Source organism: Carassius carassius, chromosome 48 (genome assembly GCF_963082965.1).
Source record: "Carassius carassius chromosome 48, fCarCar2.1, whole genome shotgun sequence".
NCBI lineage: Eukaryota > Metazoa > Chordata > Actinopteri > Cypriniformes > Cyprinidae > Carassius > Carassius carassius.
This window is the reverse complement of record NC_081802.1, coordinates 20,133,044-20,152,847: the sequence shown is the minus strand read 5'-3', so window position 1 is coordinate 20,152,847 and position 19,804 is coordinate 20,133,044. Positions and strand designations below refer to the sequence as shown.

The 19,804-nt window shown below is 36.5% G+C and overlaps 1 protein-coding gene across 9 annotated transcripts in view; it reads right to left on the bottom strand.

The window, feature by feature from the left end:
* Positions 1-2,533: 2,533 nt before the first annotated feature.
* LOC132131832 (arf-GAP with coiled-coil, ANK repeat and PH domain-containing protein 2-like) overlaps positions 2,534-19,804 on the bottom strand; it is a 51,911-nt gene continuing 34,640 nt past the window's right edge. The window contains exons 9-25 of one of the 9 annotated variants that reach the window (XM_059543962.1): positions 17,442-17,516; positions 15,896-15,949; positions 10,933-11,045; positions 10,771-10,822; positions 10,586-10,686; positions 9,468-9,573; positions 9,181-9,389; positions 9,032-9,101; positions 8,675-8,769; positions 7,754-7,932; positions 7,443-7,523; positions 6,193-6,276; positions 5,918-6,117; positions 4,955-5,064; positions 4,770-4,880; positions 4,618-4,661; positions 2,534-2,660 (exon numbers count right to left, since the gene is read on the bottom strand). In XM_059543962.1, coding sequence (XP_059399945.1) covers positions 2,581-2,660; positions 4,618-4,661; positions 4,770-4,880; positions 4,955-5,064; positions 5,918-6,117; positions 6,193-6,276; positions 7,443-7,523; positions 7,754-7,932; positions 8,675-8,769; positions 9,032-9,101; positions 9,181-9,389; positions 9,468-9,573; positions 10,586-10,686; positions 10,771-10,822; positions 10,933-11,045; positions 15,896-15,949; positions 17,442-17,516 — 1,764 coding nt within the window. In that variant the 3' untranslated portion in view covers positions 2,534-2,580. Of the gene's footprint in view, positions 2,661-4,404; positions 4,662-4,769; positions 4,881-4,954; positions 5,065-5,917; positions 6,277-7,442; positions 7,524-7,753; positions 7,933-8,674; positions 8,770-9,031; positions 9,102-9,180; positions 9,390-9,467; positions 9,574-10,585; positions 10,687-10,770; positions 10,823-10,932; positions 11,046-15,895; positions 15,950-17,441; positions 17,517-19,804 lie in introns of those variants that run through there. The other 8 variants (XM_059543957.1, XM_059543956.1, XM_059543960.1 and 5 more) reach the window with 8 other exon arrangements.

Below are 19,804 nucleotides of genomic sequence, written 5' to 3'. Positions count from 1 at the left end.
ATCCCTCCTGGGGTGGCGCCACTCTTCTCTCTAGAAATATGGCAAATAGTCTTAGTGTGTATACTTGACTAACTGGGGGCCAGGTCAGGAAGCAGACAGACTGGCTAAACCGACCGTCTGCTAGCTGCCTCCCGTCACAGAGGTCAGCTAATTCTCAGCACATAGAGACTCTTTCACCTAGATATCACACTATAGAGACTGTGTCTGTTCCCCGAACTAGAAAAAACAAAAAACGTCCAAACCAAGTTAAGATTAACAATTTAATTGAGGTTCAACAAATAAAAAACAGATGCAATATGGATAAACAAATGATAAAGCTTGGCTTATTGAATATCAGATCCCTTTCTATGAAAACACTTTTTGTAAATAATATGATCACTGATCATAATATAGATGTACTCTGTTTGACAGAAACCTGGCTAAAACCTGATGATTACATTATTTTAAATGAGTCCACCCCCCAAGATTACTGTTATAAACATGAGCCACGTCTAAAAGGCAAAGGTGGAGGTGTTGCTTCAATTTATAACAACGTTTTCAGGATTTCTCAGAGGGCAGGCTTCAAGTATAACTCGTTTGAAGTAATGGTGCTTCATATAACATTATCCAAAGAAACAAATGTTAATGATAAATCCCCTGTTATGTTTGTACCGGCTACTGTATACAGGCCACCAGGGCACCATACAGACTTTATTAAAGAGTTTGGTGATTTTACATCCGAGTTAGTTCTGGCTGCAGATAAAGTTTTAATAGTTGGTGATTTTAATATCCATGTTGATAATGAAAACGATGCATTGGGATCAGCATTTATAGACATTCTGAACTCTATTGGTGTTAGACAACACGTTTCAGGACCTACTCATTGTCGAAATCATACTCTAGATTTAATACTGTCACATGGAATTGATGTTGATAGTGTTGAAATTAGCCAAGTGATGCTAGGCGAAATGACTGGCAACATGGGTACTGTTTTCTCTAATACATTAGAAGTGGTTTAAATGTTGACACGTCTACAGTACAAATGTTACTATCACTTGTCAATGCAACTGTCACAGTTGCTAAGCAACAAGAGCAGCTTGACCATCCCATTTAACAACGTTGGTTCGACCTTTCCAGTCTTCAGAGAATTCCTTTGAAAAGAGGTTTTGTAGATGTGAGCCATGGGAGTGTTCAAACATGATCCACACTAACTGGCCTACGTCTTCCACATAGGACAATATCTTCTGTCAGACACCAGTTATAGATCTAACTAGGCACATCCTACATCACCATGAATCGTTTGGCAGATATAAGCCAATTAAAATTTCTCAATATGATGATGATTAATTGACAAACTTTCGCTTGCAACAGTTTTAGTGCCTACCAGGCTTTTTGCATGTTACCCACTAATGAAACTACATTACTTTAAGAAATTACTTCCCAGAGGCACAGATTGAGCCACTTATTCACTTTTGGATTTAACTTTAGCAATAACCATAATGCGCGGCTTGAACCTTCTTATTTTACGAGGTTTAGAAATAAAGCTCCTGAAGCAGTGCAATGGGTAATGTTCTCAGTTTATAAAAGCATGATATAAAAAAGGTGAGTCAGTGCCCAGCTGGCAGGGGCATGAGGTCACCCGTCACTGAACGACTGCTGCATTATAGATAGACAGCGCCAGTGTTTATATAACATCAATATTATATAAAAATGTATGACATTATATATAATTAATTTTAAAGGTTAACATTGTAGTCATAACAAATAAGACATTATTAAAAATGTAGGGAAAACAATTTATAATACATTTTCAGATATTTTCAGTCAGACATTTGCAATGGATAAAATTTTAAAGCGCTTCGATCACACAGAGATGATTACAATATGAATACAAAAGGGGCACAAAACGGATGCAGACAAACTTATCAAAACATCTGAAGTACCACAAAATAAACTTCCCAACCCAAGATGACGTATGTACAGAATATATACAATTTACACCCCTCACACCGTGGGAGGAATACATTTGACTTGTATACTATTTGAACATATAAAGAAAGTGGGGTGTTCATGCTAACACGAGATTTTCTCTTCCAAAAACAAACAATAGTTAAGTAAATTATGTAATGAAAGTATAGTTTTTTGAAATGATGTAAACATGAATGGTTTAATCCTTGCTCTACAGTCATGCACCAATGCAATTTACTACTAATGTGTACTATTTAGCTAAAAATGGGCCTCATTTATGAAACGCGAGCAGAATGGATTTGTGTAAATTGTTTGTAAAACCGGTCGCATTTATTTAATGTTCAATGAACACCAACATTCATTCAGCATGTTTCACAAATGAAGTCCTACGGCTCAAATATGACATGACTCTCTTGTTCATCTGTAAATCTACATAGAGACAGCCAATTGCTCAATGAATGAAATCCTATATGAAATAGTTATATCTACATTTACAATAAAAATGCAATAATTCAACTGGTGTCACCCAGATTATGTGGGCAACACAAGTGATTTTCATTAAAAAACACCACCTGCAGCTAATCAGATTTGAATCAATGCAGTTCTGAGGAGGTTGTTGTGGTGAGATACACCTCAGTAGCGGTTGAGTTTGTCTGGGTCATTCGATGCCATCTGCGAGAAGTCTTGGAAGATGTCCTGGTACGTCTCATCTCCTAGAAAGAGAAAACAGCTTGATTACGGAGGAAGTAGAGCGCGGTCAAGCACTAAACACACACGACCACATACTCTAATCAAAGCTCCAGACACAGAGAGATGAGCGCATACCTGTGTACTTCAGAGCAGAAGCTCAGAGAACAGCAGGAGGACGCAGGAAAGAAGGAAACAGAGGAGAAAGAGGCACATGACACCAGATGATACACATGAAGAACATTTATTGACCCTTTACATTGATATTTATCATTGAGTAGCACTCAAAACACATTTTGATCAAATACTGTCAAGTGAAGATTTCTGTTTGAAGAAACTTTCTCGAGTTAGATCTGTGGCATAATTACCACATTAAATAACAATCAGTGTCATAACAGTGAGAAATAAAGCAGATGAATGAAGAGAGCGGTTCAGGAATAACACACACAACATTGCTTTGCAGAATTATATATAATTATACCATCATTTCCGACCTTTATTTCTCTACTAATAAACCTGAGACTGCTTTTAGACCGATCTGTAAAGAAATTGCAGTAATGATACGAGGCTTAAAAGTTTAAAAATAAGAGCTCATTTAGAAGCGGTAGACATCTGAGGATGAAAATGAAGCGCTCTTGAAGGGCCCTCCATGTGTGTGTGTGGGGTGTAGAGTCCAGCTCCACTGCGCCCCTCTGAGACCGGGGCCAGTACTGCACCTCCTGCTCAACCGGCCCACAGTCACTGAACCAGACTAAATGATCCAAAGATAACTTCTGCAGCAACATTCAGACGGTCACAGTTCCCTTCTAATATACATGAACTCTAATTACTTAAATGGTCTTAGATATTTAACAAAATACTATATACCGGTATATTTATATACATATAAATATGAAATATAATTTACATATGAATATTTGTTTTATTAATTTGACCAATTATATAAAAATCCTTTATTCTTAAAAGAATATATATATATATATATACACACAATTTAAAGGATTTTATCAATATTACAGAAAACAATATAACATTTAATACTTAACGTGAAAATCATTATTTCTCTCTGTAACGTAAATTCTGTAAAATTTCAATTGATCTGCATAAAAAAGGCTGCTACATAAAATATATATTTTTTTCTATCATTAATGAAACATGCATTGATAATTATTGATCTATTATCTATTAGGGATGGGCGATATATCGCATGCGATTGTCACGCGCATTTCGTCAGTAAATCTGGTTCTGTGATTACCGCTAAATCACCATCACATGCTTTAAGATGGAGCGGCATTTAATAGACAGAGCCGTAGATCACTGACAAGCTACGCAATATCACGTTCATTATCACAGATGAATTGCCTTCAATAATGAACGCGATATTATGTAGCTTGTCAGTGATCTTCGGCTCTGTCTATTAAACGCCGCTCCATCTGAAAGCATCACAGAACCAGATTTACGGACTAGATCTGATTATCTATGGTCAGATACAGAACTAACACTGACTTATACAGAGCTACTTATGTCTTCATAAATGTAATCTTTATAAGCATTCTGATTTGATCTCACTTCCTCAAATATAATATTGTGATAAATATCAGGAATGTGCCAGAGCGCTCAGGAATATATGATTAGACCGAGTTTATTACACTACTCTTGACCAGTCTGTAAATAAGGTGCGTGTTTTCACATCACTCTTTCACAAGACGAGTTATTGCAGATGTTTTAGCGGTAACGTCCTATTATTGTTCACTTTACATTCAGATACTAAGCTAGACGAACCCATCCTGGGGCTAAATGAAGCTCAGCTTCATGTGATATCGGTGTACATTCGCTGGTTTTGTGCGTTTGCTACAGATTGAGGCGATCTGTTCATATATCAGGAGTCTCTGAGCTGTAAGTTAATGAACTCCTCCATGCACTTCCGATACTGGATTTCAGTCGGGCTGTTAGAGTTATATTGACCTGACTGACTACACAGACCTTCTGATTCACGCATCTCCTCGTTCATCTTGGCCAGCCGAAGCCTGCAGACACAAACACATGAAACCCTTTACACTTACTGTTTGACACCAACATCTCGACACTGTGGTTTGTGTTTGTATCTTTAGAAGAAGAAAGCAATGGCAACTCACAGCGTGACAATATCAGCATTTGCAGCCTCGACCGCGATTGAAAGCGGCGTTTGATTCTCTACATCTGCTGCATTCTGATTGGCTCCCCGTTTCAGAAATAAACACACTTGCCTGCAGCAGAACAAAATAAATCAATCGTAACATTAAACCCTTTCTGAAACAAGTGTGTGTGGAGCAGAACTGACCCGGTGTGACCCAGGATAGTGGCGTGATGTAGAGGTGCTCTGCCCAGACTGTCCTGCTGGTTGACACTGGCTGAATTCTGGAGCAGGAACTCACAGGTGACCAGAGACCCCTGATACAGACACAAGCACTCAGCATTCAGAATCCATAACACCGCTGTAATGTGATGCATTTCACATTTTATTTGACATGCACTGATGAATCGTGCAATAAAACCAGGACCATTTATTATTTGAAAGTAAAGAACTTACATCATTTTAGAAGTAAAATAATCTATTGTGTATGATCAACTGTTGTCAACGGAGCAAAAAGACAAAGAAAAGAAAACAAGAAAAAAATGCACAAAAAAGAAAAAAAAAACTGAAAATGCAAAAACACAAGAAAACTAAAACTTCACAAATGCAAAAAAAAAAAAAAGAAAAGAAAAAATGCACAATGGCAAAAACACAAGGAAAAAAACCCAAAAATGCACAAAAAAATACTAAAAATGCACAAAGAAAGAAAACTAAAAATGCACAAACTAAAAAAAATTAAAGTGCAAGAAAAAAAATGTACAAAAAAGAAAAAAAAACTAACTAAAAATGCACAAAGGCAAAAACACAAGGAAAAAAACCCAAAAATGCACAAAAAAATACTAAAAATGCACAAAAGAAAAAAAATGCACAAAGGCAGAAACACAAGAAAACTAAAACTGCACAAAGGCAAAAAAAAAAAAAAAAAAACCTAAAATGCAAACAAAAAAAATAAATAAATCACAAAAGGCAAAGACACAAGAAAGAGAATGCACAAAATGCACAAAAGAAAAAAACTAAAAACACACAAAAGAAAACAAAAAAGCTACAAACAAAACAAGAAAAAACAACAACACAAGAACACACAAAAGAAAACAAACACACACCACAGAATACTTGTGTATAATGTGATGAGAAAGTGAAATCTTGCTCTTTCTGATGTGTTCTCCTCACCCCATGAACGGCCATGATGAGTGGCGTCCTGTTCTCGTGCTCCGTGTTGGTCCAGTTGACTCCTGCTCCGTGGGCGAGAGCTTGGGTCATGTCCGGCAGACTGCGGGAGAACGACGCCCAGTACAGCTGCAGACCCGGCGTCAGCTGCTTCGGCTCGCAGAACACCTGCACATCTTCAGATGAACTCTCCTCGTGAGGCTCTGGAGGACACACGATCAGCTTCTGATGAGAACCGTCACACAATCTGGGTCCTGGACACAATACACAATACAGACCTGTGTTGCTGGAGGAAGAGCTTGAACTCAGCGTCTCTCTGCTGCCATCTGTGAGGCTCTGCACGTCACCGTCTGAGCTCTTCACTGCCACACACACACACACACACACAGAGAGAGAGAGACTCTTCAGAGTAAACCAGACACAGCACAAACACACCGACAAGAGAGAGCGAAACGCTCCTCATGATGAGATGTTGAGCGATGGAGGGATGATGCAACGTTTTCTTCATCGATTGGGCGAATCTAAAGTCAGGATATGAAATTAATAATAAATCAATATAATCAATGTCTGAAATCAGAAACTTGTGATGGTCTATTTTTGAAACCTTTAAGAGGTTACAGCTCAATATAAATGTACAATGAACAGATTCACATTTTGATGTCAGCATTTACTTTTGTAAAGTAAAGAGAAATCTGTGGACATTTCGTGTGCGTGTGAAATCTGTTTTATGGATGTAATAATCATTCTGACAGTATTTCAGTTGATAAGATATGTATCTACATACCGTATGAGGAATAACATTTATTATATGAAAGCAAAAACATTTATTGTGTAAAATAATCTATTATGCATGATCGGATATATAAATGGCAAAAAATAGGCATAATTAGTCAACATTAATAATATGAGTTAATTGTGTTTAGAATGAATTGCCATACGCTTCATGAAAATGTATTATTTGGTCAAGTAAATCAGTAAATGTATCTTCCTGTCATTCAATGTTATTTTAGGATCATTGAGATACTATTATATTTTGATATTAACAATTATTCATTTAAATGTGTTTAGGATTTTTAGATTTTATTTCAGTTAACCATTTTATTTAATTTTACATTTTATTTTATATTTTAATTATTTTATTTTTTATATTTTATTTTATATTTTATTTATTTATTATATTTTATTATTTTAATTTATTTTTTATATTTTATTTTATATTTTAATTATTTTATTTTATTTTATTTATTTTTTATATTTTATTTTATATTTTATTTATTTTATTTTATTTATTTTATTTATTATATTTTATTTATTATATTTTATTTTATTTTATTTTATATTTTAATTATTTTATTTATTTATTTTATTTTATTTTTTTATTTTTTATTTTATATATTTTAATTATTTTATTATTGTATTTATTTTCTTAACCCTGGATTGGATTGAGTTCAGATCCCCACTGGTGAGATGAAAGTGAGGTGAGTTTGCTGGAGCAGGACGGCGGAGAGACTCACGCAGCTGTACTTACGACAGCAGGGCTTGGCGGAGGTGTTAAAGTAGGAGAAGAGAGAATCGAGCTCGTCTACACAGAAGAGAGACTCGTGGTTCGCTTCAGCACCACAGAAGCCCAGAGCAGCGTTAGGATCACACACAGACACAGAGACTCAGTAAAACCAGTTCAGGCCTCGTTTCCACCACAAACATCTGTCCTCGGGGGACCGAACACATCGCATGGGTGCTGACGGATGTTAACAGCAGGTCAACGGGCCACAGCGAGGCAAAGCAAAGGTTCAATCGCCCCCACAGCAGACGGAGCACACTGATGTTAGGATCACTCACCTGAGGAAGGGGACGGCGGACGGGGATTCGACGCTGACGCTCCTCGTGAAGAACCGCCGCTGAGAGCATTATCTTGTTTACTCAGTGCTAAAACCTTCTGTCTGAGCTCGTCTTCAGAGAGCCTCTGCACAAACCTGCGCTCCACGTACTTGGCTCTGATGTAGGCCTCCACCTCGTGCCTGTGCAGCACAACACACAAGTGATCAGATCCCACACCCAATGTCGTCGTATTAAACGAATCATGATCAGGGTTAGGGTTTTTTTATTTGCATTCTACAGCCAGCGCGACTAAGACATGTTGAAATTAAGTCATCCTAAAAAGTGTATCGACTTTTGAAGCTCCTGCTGCAGAGCGGCCCGATCTCAGTGAAAACTAGAGGAATGATGCCTGTTAAAAAGAGATTGTCAGAGAATTTAATTAAATTAATACATTTATGCATTTAGCAGACGCTTCTATCCAAAGTGACTTACATTTTTAACCTTACACGTGTTCCCTGGGAATCGAACCCACAACCTTGTGCGCTGCTAACACAATGCTCTACCACTGAGCCACAGTTTTTATGCTGTGCTTCAGAATACAGTTCATTTATGAAATATGCTTAAAAACGTCCCTTCGACTCCTGGTAGGACGACTTCGAACAGGACGAAGCAGTGACCTTGAGTGTATGTTGCTCTTTAATGTTGATCTCCATTGTAGAGCAAAGTGTAATGTATTTCTGTGATGCTCCGCTGTATTTTCAGCATCATTCCTCCAGTCTTCAGTGTCACATGATCTTCAGAAATCATGAAAATATACTGATTCGCTGCTCAAGAGACATTTCTGATTATTATCAGTGTTGAAAACAGTATTGTTGTGGAAACCATGATTAAATCCCAGGATCCTTCAACAGATCAAATCAAATCCAATCATCAGTGCAGTACCTGGGATCTCCTGGTTGTGGTTTCCTGGCTCCTAATTCCTCTCGTCGAGCCTCGTAGATCTGATTGACGACACCATTTCCCAGCTCACACATCAGCTGTACAGAAACGGATTGTATTATTCATTCATATACAAGAACTGAAGGTTTTCTTTTTCATTTGAAAGCTGGACCGCCTTCCTTGTCAAATGCTTCGTGATAGAAATGAAGATCCAGCATGGATCCTCTCTGCGTGTCTGAGAACGAGTTCAGGTGTAGGAGCTAATGAGAAGATTACGAGATGAAAGAGAGGCTGATGCTCTCAGAAGGACGGGAGCATCTGTCCATCCGTGTGTTCGTGGTGTCATTAGTGAAGCCTCACCTTGAGCAGCTCAGGCTCCCACGTGTCCAGCGTCAGAGATCGGACCTTCGAGAAATGAACGCCAAGACTCCTGACAAACAAAACACAGTTTCACCTGTAATGAGACAAACAAGGCCTTCCCTGACACTCACTCACCCACACACACACACCTGTGTATGCCTGAGCACTGGATGCAGAGCGTGATGCCTAGGTTGATGCTGGCCCAGCGTGGCTCCAGCTGCCCACAGTCACAGCAGATGCTGTTCCCGCCGATGGCCATGACCCTCTGCAGCGCGCTCTCGCCCTTCAGACTCCTCTCCTTCACCTCGCCGCCAGACTCCAGGCTGCCTGTAGATGCAGACCACTTTCTGTCCATCTTCTGCCAAACACATCGCACCGTTATCAAAGCGTCTCTGGCCTGCCGTGAATTAGCCGGATGAAAGCGAAACTGCTGTACCTCGGCGTCCTCTGCTCTGTCCCTGAAGGCTGTGGCGATGCTGTTTTGGACGGCTTTGATCCAGGCCTGCCTGAGTGTTTCAGAGTCCGCTTGCATCATACAGCTCCTTTAGCAGAAACCACATCAGTCAGATGAACAGTGTGACACATGCACCGAAGAATAATCTAATTAATAAAACATTTTTGGTCTTGTTTTAAAGTGAAACAAAACATTTGAATCACACTGGCATGTTTTTGGCATAAACTATGATATTTTATTAATGTTATGTTTAAAAAACAACAACAACAACAACAGTTTGCAAAAAGTGTCAGAAAAAATAACCTTAACCTTAAAACAACTGTTTTTTTTAAACAAACAATAGTTTTTTTTCAGGCATAGACTATGATATTGTATAAATGCTATGCTTAAAAACAATATATTTTAATCTATATTAGTCAAAAAAATAAAAAAATAGAAATTCTGAAATGTTTATTTATTTATTTAATGGATATTCAGGTACTTATAACATGAAACAAGACAAAATACTGTTTCATTCAGCTCTTTACATATTACATACTGGACTACTTTTAAAAGTATATTGTATGCAAATAGTATTACTTTGGTATTATTTCTATACTATTGTAGTATTTATTTATACTCTGAAATCACTTTTCTTGTTTTCAGTTTTCATTTTAACTTTAGTTTTATTAACTGTTGCATGCTTTCATTTTATAATTATTAATATTATTATTTAAACAAATTAATTTAGGTTTTTAGTCATTTTAGTGCTTAAATTTCAATTATTATTTTTATTTTTACCATCTAACATTTATATTTTATTTATTTATTTTAACTATTTTATTTCAGCTTCATTTCAATTACTAAAATCTATTGTCAATATTTACACTTATAAACATTGGTGTTTTGTTTATTACCAATAATTTCCACCATCTCAGCCATGAAGCAATAAATAATTAAATAAATATTAGTTATTAATTTGATACTTGTGGCACAGAAATGACACTTACCATTTAAATAAACAGAAAAGTAACACATTTTAACTATTTAAGTGTTGTTTGTGTTTCCTGAAACATGGAACATGACTGAAATGAGAATCAGAGTTGTGTGCTTTTCCTCACTTTGTTGGAGAAACCACTTCGAAGCAGAATCTGCGCTCGATGTCCTCGCAGTGTTTGACGGTGCACAAGCGCAGGTCTTCCACCACAACCGTAGGGTTATCCTGAGATAAAACGCCAAAATAAGTGCTAAACGCACAGCTGGAGCTAGAATTTCTTGCATGTTCTTTATATTATCCTATGTTTACCTTAAATTTCTTTTGGTACACAAGCTGATTGTTCTGAATTGAGAACCACCGCCTGTGAAGAAGAAACATTCAGAAACAATTAACATTTCGTCAATGTATACGTGATTACCTGGAACGGTCCAGTAAACCGGCCACAGTATGATTTTCTGTCTCGTCTCAGACCTGTTCCAGGTTTTGAAGGCATTGCTGGCTCTCTTGAACAGATATCCCTCCATGGCGATCCCATTCTCTGCGTCCACGTTGTACTCCAGCTTGGTGTCATCATTTGAGAAGTCCTGAGCACAAAAAAAGGCAGGAGATCAAACTTGTTCAACTGAACTTCTTAGGTGTTAATACGGTTATATGAATCAATATCTAGATTTAATACACATGCTGTATAAACACTCCACGCACATTTGGGCTGATCCCACATGATGCATTAAATAAACTGATTGGCTGCAAAAACATATACTTTTTTTCACTTATCTGGTCAGGTTATTAATATTGCTATGATCATCAAGACCTCTGAACTTGTCAGATCTTGAAGAAACCTGAAGTGGACAGCTACAACACTTAAATTACTATAAAGGATTCAAACCTACAACCTTCTGGTTACCATCCCAGATCTTTATATTTACATTTCATTTAATATCATTAGTAAAATTTTGTGTAAAAAAAGAAAAAAAAAAATGAAGCTCACCAAAAAAAGGAGCTTTGTGTTTCCTCACAAAACCTCAGCGTTGCCTCAAGAAACTTTGCACTTTTTGGATTTCGTATTAAAAGTCGGTTTTATTTTTTTTAATAATTAATTTTGTAAGAAACTGTAAGGGCCCTATAATACACCCGGCACAATGTGAAGCAAGGGCAGCGCAAGTGTGTTTGCTAGTTTCAGTCTGGCGCCGTTCACATTTTCCCGTCCAGCGTCACGTCATTTAATTAACAAATGCATTTGATCCCATTTGTGCGCCCATGGGCGTGCTAGACTAAAAAAAGAGGTGTGTTCAGGCGCATTGCTATTTTAATGAGCTGAAAATAGACTGCATCATAGAACAACTCAAACCTGGTCTAAAGTCAATGGCGCAATCATTTTTGGTTATTTAAAGAGCGCGTTGGTAGAAAATGTGCCTCTGGGCGGGTCCACAGTGGGCGTTGACTTTGCTTATTACACACAAGGGATGCGCATCACACAAACATGACAAATATAAAATAAAAAATAATAAATTATTAAGTAGGCTACATAAATTTTAAAATCTAAATGATGGATAGTCATTGCGTGTATTAGAATTAGGCTACCTATTTGCAATTCAGCCTATTACTACTTATAATGATGAATGAAATTCTACTTCATCCCACGCCTTCTTCACCTCGGGAAGCTTTGGTGGATTCCTGCTTGTCCCATAGATGATCTGCTTGCAAGCTTTAACTTCGCGCACGAGCAGATCGGTTTCTTCGCTTGAGAAGCGTTCAGCTTTTTCGCAACAAATTCTGGCGTGGAAATAGCGATCCGCCCTGGCACGAGCACATCTCGCTCTTAAAGGGAATGGGAGATGACACTCTGATTGGTGTATTGAACGTTACGGCCATTACTCATTAAGAGAATAGGGACAACCCATTCCAAAAATGCGCCCCGGGGCACGGACTGTTTTTCCGTAGTTAAAATAGCAAAAGTGGATTTGGACACGCCCTGAGTGTACTTGCAACGTGTGCTTTACACTTTGTATTTAGATCGTTAAAATAAGGCCCTAAATGTGACATCTTTAGACTACAAACTAAAACCCACAGACCAAAACATACAACTAATATCAAAACCACCAATAGTTAGCTCTAGTTATGGTGAAATTATTTTGGCATAACATCACCGTACTGTAAGAAATCATGATACACCACTCTGGCCATTGGTTGGTGTTCACCACGAGATCAAAGATCCTGCTTCCTGTAGATGTCATGTGAGACCAGCTGAGCTCAGACTAGTTAAGTCAAGCCCAGCTGAGCTCAGACTAGCAGAGCCCAGTAACACTAGCACGTCACTGGATCCTGTGTTTTTGTCTGTGAAAGCTCAAGCAGCTGAAGAAACAGATAAGAGTGAGATACTAATAGAGGAGGTTAGTTTACAGCCTGCCCGCATGCGGCTGTGGGAATCCAGTCTGATCTGCTCTAGACTACTAACAGATCTTACATCACATCTCTGGTGTACAGCAGAGAACTGAACCAACAAACCCCAAGACACACAGTCCAACATTAACCATTTAGCAGATACTCTTTTCAAAGTGACCTGCAGAAAACTTAAACGGGGGCAGTTTTGGTTCATTTCAGGTTTTCAAGATTTGGTTTCCATTTCTCTGTAACTTGCTCAAGAAGCCATGCGCTGAAACATGAGCCGTGCCGCTTAATATATTTAGGGTGCAGAAACCAAATAATGGGGCTACAGCTGTTATCAAAAAACAGAGCAATTTAACGTACCTGCAGCTCTTCCAACTATAAATACTCAATACTATAAATACCTACATGAAGTGGCATACGTTTAAGGGTCAGTGACCTGAAGGTCTTGATGATTTTTTTGTATAAACAGTTTCCATTGTTGCAATAAAACAAATGAAGTCTATAACTGTCAGAACAAAGTAAAACATTAAAAAGGCTGGAATTCTTAATAATTTTTAAATAGAATTAAAAATAACATTAAGATCAGCATGATAAAACATTTTGCAAGTAAAACTTTCATGATTATAACAAGAAAAAGAAGTCTAATTAATATTTTTAAATATAGTTTTAAGCATAATAAAATAGAACAATTATTTATTTTGACTGAAAATGTGTTCACATTAAGTGACAATAGAACATTGTCCAACAACATGTATGTTAGACCCTATTCCATCTAAGCTCCTAAAAGAGGTGCTTCCAGAAGTCATAGATCATCTTCTGACTATTATTAATTAGTCATTCGGATACGTCCCTAAAACTTTCAAACTGGCTTTTTATTAAACCTTTCATCAAAAAAACAAAAAACAAAACCACAACTTGACCCCAAAGAACTAGTTAATTACAGACCAATCTCGAATCTCCCTTTTCTGTCCAAGATACTAGAAAAGGTGGTATCCTCACAATTATTTCCTTCTTAGAGAAAAATGGTATATGTGAGGATTTCCAGTCAGGATTTAGACCGTATCATAGTACTGAGACTGCTCTTCTTAGAGTTACAAATGATCTGCTCTTATCATCTGATCGTGGGTGTATCTCTCTATTAGTTTTATTGGATCTTAGTGCTGCGTTTGACACAATTGACCACAACATTCTTTTGCATAGACTTGAACACTTTGTTGGCATCAGTGGAAGTGCATTAGCATGGATTAAATCGTACTTATATGACCGCCATCAGTTCGTAGCAGTGAATGAAGATGTAACCTATCGATCAGAAGTGCAGTATGGAGTACCTCAAGGCTCAGTACTAGGGTCGTTAGGCAGACACACTCTTGTCATCTTAAATCTAGATTAATTCGGTACCAATACCAGTGAAAATCCACGGTTCTCGGTACTAATTTTGGTACCAAAGCAAAACACAAAAATATGCTAAGAAAAAAAAAAAAAAAAAAAAACTTATCACAAAAAATAAAACAAATGGCATTCTTTATACTTATTTACAATTGTGTTTAAAGTTTTTCTACAAGTTCCGTAATATAATTATGAAAAACAGTAAACAAGTTTCACCCAAATTTAATTAGTCTTTTAATTAATGAAATGTAAACATTTTATTTTTTGGTAAATAAAGGGGATTTGCTATTAAAATTTAAACATGAAAGAAATATTGTGTGATTTATTTCTTTAATAAAGTTTTATTTTTTTGAACAGTGGTAGCAGTATCACATACATTCTACTAAATAATAGTAATATTTCTAGCATAATGCCTTTATTTAAAAATGAACTTTTATTTTGACTGGCTACTTTTATTTTGACACTGGTTTTACTCGGATGAAATGGTAAAATGCTTGTGAAGTGACTCAGAACAGTTCTGGTGATGTTTATGTATTTCTGTCCTCATTGAGACGGCAGATGCTGAAATTACTGCAAGTTTCACGCGTTTCAGTCTATGTGGTAAACAAACCATTCATTCATTCACACAGAGATGCGCAGAACATGCAGGATTCATATTTCAACCAACTTTTGCGGCTTAACATTTACTGATACTGATCCATATGGAGATTTGATTTGATTAATTTATGCTAACTTTGACAAATTCCGTGACTGTCCATATTAAAATAAGTTTCATATTCATGACTGGATTTTGAGATTCCGTCCATGTTTTCTGCTTCGCTGCTATCATAGCCCTGTATGCATCAAGAACCGGGTTCACCGGGTCCTCTCTACCACCGGTACTTAAAGAAACCTGGTACCGTCACATTTTCATTTTTTTGTACCGATTTGGTACCGAATTACTGGGTCTTTTGACAACACTAGTAGATACACAAAAGATTTCACATTCATCATAGCTCAAAGTCAAAAGAGACAAAGAATATTAACATGAACTATAAAAAACAACTGACTCACCAGATACCACACATAGTGAAACCTGCTGAAGATCTTCATGCCGGACAGAGCAGTGCATGCAAGCACACATGTGTCTGAGTCAGCAGTGATGCTGCATCTAATTCCCAAATATTATTGTGACTATCCTGGCAGGGCCGTCTACCATCACCGAGCCTCTACGCACTGTGTGTTCATGTGCATCCATGTATATGCAGACTGAGCTTGGTATTAGCCTTGGTATCTATTGCTGGCTCCTCCCCTTCAGGAAAGCTCTAGCATGTGAGTGTGTGTGTGTGCATTTGATGAATGAATTCATTAACTATGGCTCATGTGTTGGATCCACCAATCTCAGCAGAGCGTTAAACATTTATACAGCTGCGGTTTGCTTTGGTTTGCTACTGTTTGGAGTATTTTCTCCTTCTAGTGATCAACAAACTCCAACAATAGTGATTAACAAATGCTATAAAGCATTTTCTTCCAGGTTTTTACAATCAAATTACAATGCCTTGCTTTATTTATATATATAAAATGAGTTATTGACATGCAAGCGCATGTCTAATGAACATAATGCAGGTATCAGTGTTAATGGTGATTCATGCAGCGTTCAGAGGCAGAAGGACAGACTCACCTTCAGCACGGCCTCATATGAGCAGTCAGAAAAGAAGACAGAGCAGGTTAACAACTGCCAATACAGCCAGAGAGAAAGAGAAGAGGAGTAAGAGAGGAGGAAACAAAAATACAGAGACAGAGTCACACTTCACATGAGCTGAAGGACAAGCTGAACTGTGGCACAAGTGCACCAATCACATTATGAAGTGATAGAAGAATATACACTAGTTCAGTGTTTTATGAAGCATTTCCAGGATGTAAATTAAGCATTTACAATAAAATATAAAGAGATTTCAATTGGTATTTGAAATTTGTAATTTCTGATACATACGATACTTTAATATAGCTTAGCTGCAATTACATTAGAGAAATTTTAGCATCATGTGTCCATAGGATAGTGAAGCATAAAGTACGACTCACACCGAGGAATGGGTGTGATATTAACAGACAATTATATAATTTTTGACTTTTTCGATGACAATAATTGAAGGATATTTTGCTGAGTGTGTTATGCCAATACCTTGGCTTGTTTAGACCATCATCGATGAATATATATGACACTTAAACCACCATTACGTGGCAACATGTCCGTCTTAATCAGTATTTCGTTTAATCATTTATTCAAACAATTCAGTCAAAACTGATTCATTTAGAAACAATGCAAGTGGCTGTCTTTATAAATGGATAATTGAATCATTGACTCAATTGATTTGTTCAAAATAAGAATCATTAACATAGAAACATCATTCTTGCTCTGAGATGCACAAAGGTTCTGCTCGGTTTCAAACAAACAAAAAACCCTGACAATATTGTTTCATGCTCGCGCACTAATATTTGGTAAATGGCACTCTTACTTGTGTGATAGCAACATATCTTCTATATATTAAAACAAAAACCTATACAGGGCTATATTTTTGCTTTTATAACTGCATTGCAATAGGCTTCATCATGCAGTGAATGCTTTTGGACCAACTTCTTGCGATGTGGCTTTCCACTTGTTTTCAGTTCTGATGAATTGGGTTTAATTTGATGAAATTCTCAATTTCACCATGCAAAGGAAAACGGCACTACACCTTTAGGGGTAATTTGCATATTTACACAATTTTTTAATCCACTATCCAATGTACTGTAAAAAGTGCTGTGGTAAGAATAATGACATTTCAGCAGAATTGGCATTGACTACTGTATCTTGCTATCCTAGCAACCCTACTACTACATAAAAAAACACTTGCACATGCCATGGGTGAGGATTTGGTTCTAATCTACCGAAAGATGAACGGCTCCACTGTAATAACAGCAACTTTATTACTTTAACTGTTTATTCATAAACCTGTATTTCAGGCAAAAGCTTCACTTTGTGAACTTTAGATTATTTCTAAAGCTCAAGCTCCGAGGAGAGGAGGGTAGGGAAGGATATTCTGTTTCAACATGGTTTTGTTTCTTGGTTTCAGCTTTCATCAGTGTGCTGCAAAGCCTCATGTTGCTCTAAACAACAGATATTTTCTGATTGGCCCTATTCAGTGTGCGATGGCCTGGGGTTTGTGGGTCATTCATGTTTGGAATACCTTCTGTTGAATAGTCGAGTGTTTCATCTCCATATCTTTCCTTTCTTTTGTGGAGTCCATCACCAGCTGGTCCAGCTGAAAAACACACATGAAAACGGCTTACAGATGTTTGCATGCGTGAAGACATCAGAGTTATTTGGTAGTAGGTCCATACTCCATTTTTAAAATTCTTTTTTTTTTTTTTAAACGTTCAAGGCAAATAATGTTTTCAAGACAGCTAGGCTAGACGCTACCTTTACCCAGCAGTGCTGAACTTTATAAAAATGCAATAACTAAAGGCATTGCTGCCAACGAAAAACCACTTTAAACACAAAGTCATGTGATCTGAAGATGGTCTGGTTTCCTACATCTGGACGGAAATCCACTCTTGCCTCATTATTTTCCCATATCCCAAGATGATGAAGGACCATAATACACTGCTTCACCACCGCTACACACTACTAAACAAATTCAAGAGCTTTTAACATTACAACATTTCCAATCACCAAATCCAAACTCATTTGTGAGAATATTCCACTACAGTGAAGGACTACATCAATCCAACTTTTAAACTGTGGATTATTACCAAGTTTACGTCTATATATATATATATATATATATATATATATATATATATATATATATATATATATATTGATATATGTGGATGTTACCATGACCCAGTTAGATGAAGCACCTTTAGAACTGATTTCCCATTCCATATAAACATCAATTAATTTTCTCATTAGATCATGATTTATCAAATAAAAAAACACACTACGACTGCAACAGTTGGTCACAAGATGACTTAAAATGATTTAAATCAAGTATTAGAACAGCAAAATGTATCCGCTTGACCAATGCCGATTCCTTTTAAAGAACCAGGATTCTTGGGAAACCTGGATAGATAGTTAGTGTGATTTCTAGACCTGGAAAAGCCATGTAATAAAATGTGAATTTTCACAATAATAAAAAAAGCAAAACAAAAAATAATATGGTTAAGCTAAGCTCTATTTCTTCTGGCAGAAATTGTGAGAAAATGAACAGGTTCAAGATCACATTCAGGAAGATTTTGAATCAGTTTTTTCTTTGTGACTAGCATATAGATTAAGGGCCTATTCAAATTACTAATTCTATGCAAAACCAATAATACTAGTGAAAATTGCCTTAGAATACACCACTTGTGTTTCATTTCTATAGGGGAAGTTGAGGAAAGGAACTGTAATAGACTCTCTTTGCACTTTTATTTGTTCAGATACAGAGTCCATCCATCACCTCGTATCATGCATGGAAACAAGCACACGTGTGGTGTTTGGGTCGAGCGCTTTGTTTTAATCCGCCCGGAAAGAGGCGGGCAGATGCTCGGCTGATAATATCTGATGGGAAATGTTTTTCCTCTGTTGCAGTTACAACCTGAAGTTTCCACTCTTGAGATGTGCTTGACAAAGTCTGACCACCTGACAAAACCTGTGAGCATGAATCAATCATGAGCTGCATTAATGTGACTAAAAGTTACAACTATGATACTGCTATTTTTGGACAAGCTTTTTCAGTACCGCACAGACAATATTTATATATATATATATATATATATATATATATATATATATATATATACATACACACACACACACACACACACACACACATATATACACACACATATATATATACACATACATATACACACACATACACATACACATATACATATACACACACACACATAAATACATATACACATACATACATATACATACACACACACATATATATATATATATATATATATATATATATATATATATATATATATATATATATATATATATATATAAATATGTATATATAAACATACACCCATATATACACACACACACACACACATATATATATATATATGTGTGTATATATATATATATATATATATATATATATATATATATATATATATATATATATATATATATATATATATATACACACACACACACACACACACGTATATATAAACATACACACACATATATACACACACATATATATATATATATATAAACAGTACGAAAAACGTAGAAAGCACCTATTCATTTTAGAACAATATGAATTACTATACAAAACCATTTCATTTCAATATTAATTTTTTTTTTTTTTAATTTGTTTTGTTTATATGTGGTCACTATATAATTCCCCTACAGTGTTATTTCATAAACCGTTATTCTAAAATGTCAAAAATAATAAAAATAACCAGTCCAAACTTAAAAGACAATATCAAAGTATCATAAGCAGTCCATGATGAATAGAAACACAGACCTGCGAGCAGCTCCTCCAAACATCTCGACATAATTGCTCCACTCTTTTTAGCTTCATGATGTCTGACAGAC